The sequence below is a fragment of the Vicia villosa genome, unplaced genomic scaffold, assembly GCF_029867415.1.
Source record: "Vicia villosa cultivar HV-30 ecotype Madison, WI unplaced genomic scaffold, Vvil1.0 ctg.001205F_1_1, whole genome shotgun sequence".
NCBI lineage: Eukaryota > Viridiplantae > Streptophyta > Magnoliopsida > Fabales > Fabaceae > Vicia > Vicia villosa.
Genome location: NW_026705535.1, coordinates 172,601 through 178,325, shown reverse-complemented (window position 1 = coordinate 178,325; position 5,725 = coordinate 172,601). Strand labels below are relative to the sequence as shown.

General features: G+C 37.1%; 1 protein-coding gene across 1 annotated transcript; it reads right to left on the bottom strand.

Moving 5' to 3' along the window:
- Positions 1-2,982: 2,982 nt before the first annotated feature.
- On the bottom strand, positions 2,983-3,546 carry LOC131634008 (uncharacterized). Its single transcript, XM_058904674.1, has one exon. It carries the CDS (start codon positions 3,544-3,546, stop codon positions 2,983-2,985), a length of 564 nt encoding a protein of 187 aa, XP_058760657.1.
- Positions 3,547-5,725: the final 2,179 nt, after the last annotated feature.

Sequence of the window (5,725 nt, the reverse complement as noted above, 5' to 3'; positions counted from 1 at the left end):
GACAAAAACATATATAATTGATATGAATTTGTATCCAGAATATCAGATGAACAAAGAAAATTACACATATATAGCATAAGCATATAATCAGAGTGTGTGAATATGTCTCCCCCTGAGATTAACAATCTCCCCCTGAAATTAATACTAGAAGAATTTATAAATAAAAGACTTCCCTGAGTATTTTTCCATTTCAGTTGAGACTTTCACTTTGAATAGAACTTCAGAACATTTAGAGCTTCTCTTCAAAGCTTCCATTGGACAGCTGCGGAGCTTTGAATTTCTCTTTGTGATCACTTGTATCAGAACTCTTTATGTCTTCAGTCTTCTATATATCTGATCCATCAGAACTTTGAGACTTCATGCATTAGAGCTTCTGGGTTTGATCACAACATTTCTTGCTTCTGGACTTGAAGCTTCAGAGCACTCAGCTTGCTTCAAATCTTTAAGAGCTTTAGAATTGCTTTTTCCCATGTATTTGCTTCTCACTTTGAGCTTTGTCCAGAATATCTCATTCCTGCAAAAACTATCAAAGACAGAAAACTTGCAATATATTTGTTAGGAATGTTGAGTCTTAAGCCCAGCAACTGATATAATAAATCAATTCAATTATCACATTTCTCTCCCTTTTTGTCATAACATCAAAAAGCATAAAGATTCAAATGAAAAAGACACACAGAGTGAAGAAAGAAAAAGATAATATTTCATTGATTAATCATCAGAAAAAAATAATACAGATGCAGATGCAATTCAAGCAGATGCAAAAAACAAAGAAAATAAACTAAGACACAAGACAGACTATGATTGACTAAACTTAGAAGCTAAGACGGTCAGAAGGTTCTTAATCTCAGAAGTGTCCGCAACTTGCTTCTTAGTAGCTTCTTCTTGAGTCTTCATAAAGGATCTAAACTCAGCATTTGTGTCATCTTGCTTATCCAGACGACTAGCCAAGCTTGCTTAATTCTGTTGGAGCTCCTTCATAGTGTTCACCAGAACAGAAATAGAAGAACCAGCAGAAGAAGCATCAAAATTGTTATCCAGAACAGGATGATTTACATCAGCTTCAACCATAAGAACATCTTCATGATTTTCCTCAACAGGAATCTCTTCAGCAGGATGTTCTAGGCCTTGAAGAATGGCAGCCAGATTCTCTGGAGTAGTTGGAGTCTCAAGTTCTGGAGGGTACTCAACTTCTGGGTAGACCATTTCAGGAGCCTTTTTAGAAGGGTTCTCCCTGAACCAGCTGAACAAAGCCTGAAAATCTCCAGTCAGAACTTTGTATGGATGTGGCTTCCACACAACGATTGCCAGAGGATTTTCTTCTTCAAGATCATCAACAAATGGCTTTTCTTCAGGAGGCTTCCAGTTGGTGATGGGGTGATAGTAATTGCCATCATCATACTGCAGAAGGAATCTAGAAGGACCAAGAGCAGCAGCTAAGCCCTCTTTCTGAAGATCCAGAAAATCAGACTGAATCTCTCTTCCAAAAGCTCTCCAGAGCTTCCCAGCAGCTACATGATCCAGCTTGGAATCATGAGCAACCTTCAGAACATCTAAACCCGTTATGATCTTGTTAGATAAAAACTCAAAGCTTACATCAACAGAAGGTTTTGGAGGTTTAGTTCTGGGAGGTGAGATGGGAGTTTGAAGAATGAGAGATGAGATAGGCTTATCTAAGTGAGAGAAGGCATATGGTTGAGGAGCTCTATCCAGAACAAATAATGTTTCTAAAGAGGGTGGTTGAGAGGATTCAGCTTCATTATAAGAGTCCAAGACTAAGACAATTGAGTCAGAAGTTGGTTTGGGTTTACGAGTATATTTGTTCATGAGATTGGTGAATGAATCAGAATGAGAGGATTCAGAAGAAGTGAAATTGCAGAACACTGGAGTGTTTACAAGAGTGAAGTTGGAATGTGGAGGAGGTTGAGAAGTGGATATAGTGGCGTGAGGAGGAATGATGGTGTTTAAGGGTGTGGCTTCAAAGATTGGTTCAGAAACTGGGGGTTTAGAATCAAGAATAGGCGTTGTGCCTTTAGACTTGGGTGAAGGAGGAGGGGTGAGAACTTTGGTGGTTGGAGGAGGTTTAGCAGGGGCTTTTTATGGTGGAATTTCAAGGGTAGCTTCTGTTGATACAAAATTTGAATTTAAAACAGGAGCAGAACCAGGTTCAGAAATTACAATACCCGAAGGGCGCTTCTTCTTTGGAGGCCTAGAAGGTCCTTCTCCATCTGTCTTCCTTTTCTTCTCCTTCTGTATCTCTACCTTCTTCTTTCCTTTCAAGTCTTCCTTCTTCTTTTCTTTTTCCACTTCTTTCTTCTGTAACATCTTTTCTTCTTCTTTCTTTATCTTATCTTTCTTCTTTTCCTTCTTCGTTTCTACTTCTTTTTCTTCCTTCTGCTTCTTCTTCTTCTTCTGTTCTTCTTCTTTCTTATCTTCCTTCTTCTCTTCACTGATTATTGGAAGATCTAACTTTCTTTTTGTTCTCCTTTCTTGATCTTGCATTACTTCTGGAACTTGATCAGCAGTAGTGGCAGCTTTCTGGTTGCTTATCCAAATAGGATCACACTCAGAACCAGCTTCCTTGTGCATAGAAATGTAGTTGACAATAACTTCTAGACATTCATTTCTGAAGAACAACTCAAAGTCAGCCAGAACAGGACCTCTTTTGGACCTAACTTCAGTGTTCACTTTAGGAGTGGTACCAATAGACTGAATTATACTCATTTTCTTCAGAGTATGAACATTCATGGTACTTCCAATAATGGTGTAAGGATCTTTGACAATGCCAGCATTCTCCAGATCTTCAACTATCTTGGTTTGAACCAGAAGATCTGTAATTATTCTCCCAAAAGGAATAATGTTACTCTTGCTGTTTGGATACTTCAGTCTGTTTTCTTCTCTAGAATCATTCACAGCGTGCCACATGTGATTGAAGATGATGTAGGGAAGATCTACTTTTATTTGTTTGACAATACAATACATAATTTATTGTTGATCCTTGTTAACATAGTTTGAAGAAACTGTAGATTTTATGTGGTAGATGCAACCCAGAAGAATCTTAGCCAATATCTTGTAAGGAGTTGTCAGATCCTTAACTTCCTTAGGCTTCTTTCCATTGTGAAAGATTTCTGCATATACAGCATCCCAATCAGTTCTTCCAGGAGTTGCTTCAGTAACACCTTCAGCGTTTTCCAAACCAAACAACTTCTTTAGAAGATTTTCTGTGATGGAGAAGAGTTCACCGTGAACTATAGAGAGAATGGCTTTAGGCATTACAGTTGCATAAACCCATAACTCCTTCACTAAATCTGGGTAGACTGGTCCACACAAACCATAGAATAAGTCTCCCCATCCTTGAAAGACCATGTTCTTTGTAAGATGAATATCATGCTTTTCCAGATTTTCAAAATCCACCATCAACTCGCAAATAACTTCTAACAGTTCCAACAGAATCAAACAAGTTTTCTGGGGAACAAGTTGTTGCTCTTGTTGATCTTGAAGTTGTTGTTGAGAGGATGAACCAACATTTTGCATTGAAGGGGAAGCCATTGATGCACTTCTGAGATTACTGGATTTCGGTTTAGGGTTTTTGAATAGAGAGAAAAAGAGGAAGAAATGCATAAACAATATGAATGAAGAATGCGTGAAAAGATGAAAATGATTATGAACAATGTTAAAATAGGCACGGATTTGAAACAAAATGCAATTAAATTCTGAGAATGAACAGTTACAGAACGCAGAGAATCAAATGCATTTAATGTTGAGTGACGTTAGGAGAAAATGTGAGATTTGAAATGATTTTCACAGTTACCTAGGGCGGCGTCTCATCAACTGCAAGCATGCTTGTCCCTTTAGAATGAACACGTGTTCATCATCTGGAATAGCTGGTGACAGCTGTTTTACTTTAAAAGAAATTCTGAATCTTCTTAGACATATGAAACGTTAGCAATAACAGAATCAGAATATCTAAATGATCAATAAATCCAGAATATCTGATACAAAAGTAAATAAGCATTTCAAATCTAATCCATATATCAAATCTTCTCATCCTTTCATTCTGGGCATAAATCCATATTGATATTCTTCAGAATCAATTTAAACATATCTTTAGCAAGGGGTTTTGTGAACATATCAGCCCACTGATGTTCTGTATCCACAAAGTTTAGAGAAATAACACCCTTGTGAACATAGTCCCTAATGAAGTGATGTTTAATCTCAATATGTTTAGCTTTGGAATGTAAGATAGGATTCTTAGATAAACAAATAGCAGAAGTATTATCACAGAATATAGGAATATTACTCTCATATATCTGATAATCTTCTAACTGACTCTTCATCCAGAGCATCTGCGTATTACATCCAGCAGCAGCAACATATTCTGCTTCTATTTTAGAGAGGGCAATTGTTGCTTGCTTCTTGCTGTACCAAGAGATCAGATGACTTCCTAGAAATTGACAGCTTCCAAAAGTACTTTTCCTTTCAACTCTATCTCCAGCGTAATCAGCATCACAATATCCTACTAAGTTGTATTCTTCAGATCTTCTATAGACTAAACCAACATTAGTAGTACCTTTCATATACCTCAGAATTCTCTTAACAGCAGTTAAGTAAGATTCTCTAGGATCTGATTGGAATCTAGCACACAGGCATACACCGAATAAAATATCAGGTCTAGAAGCATTAAGATATAGAAGAGATCCAATCATACCTCTATAGAGCTTCTGATCTACCTTCTTACTTACCTCATCCTTACATAATACACACGTTGGATGCATAGGAGGTCTTTGCTTCTTTGCTTTCTAAAAGATTAAACTTCTTCAGAAGTTCTTTCACTTACTTGGTTTAATGAACATAAGTTCCTACAAAAGTTTGATTGATCTGGATCCCAAGGAAATACTTGAGTTCTCCCATCATGCTCATTTCAAACTCTGCCTGCATAGAATTAGCAAACTCCTTTCCAAGTGTAGCATTAGATGTTCCAAATATAATATCATCAACATATATTTGACAAATTAAAATATCCTTTTTAAAGGTTTTACAAAAGAGAGTTGTATCCACTTGTCCTCTAGTGAAACCATTATCCAGAAGGAAAGAACTTAATCTTTCATACCAAGCTCTAGGAGCTTGCTTCAGGCCATATAATGATTTCTTTAATTTGAAAACATGTTCTGGAGACTTAGAGTCTTCAAAACCAGGAGGTTGGTGGACATATACTTCTAAATCTATATAACCATTTAAGAAGGCACTCTTAACATCCATCTGATACATAGTGATGTTATGCTGAGTGGCAAATGAAATTAATAAGCGAATAGATTCTAACCTGGCCACTGGTGCAAAGGTTTCTGTATAGTCAATACCTTCTTGCTGACTATAGCCCTGAGCAACCAGTCTGGCTTTGTTTCTTTCAACTTCTCCTTTTTCTCTTAGCTTGTTTCTGAAGACCCACTTAGTTCCAATGATGTTAAATCCTTTTGGTCTTGGAACCAGATCCCAAACATCATTCCTTGTAAACTGATTTAGTTCTTCTTGCATGGAAATTATCCAGTCAGCATCCTCCAGAGCTTGATCAACAGAAGTTGGATCGATCAGAGATACTAGACCAAATTGACATTCTGAATTGTTCTTAAGGAATGTTCTTGTTCTGATAGGATCATCTTTCTTTCCAATGATAACATCTTCTGGATGAGCAGAGTTGAGTCTAGAAGATCTTCTGGGTGTTGGCTCTTCA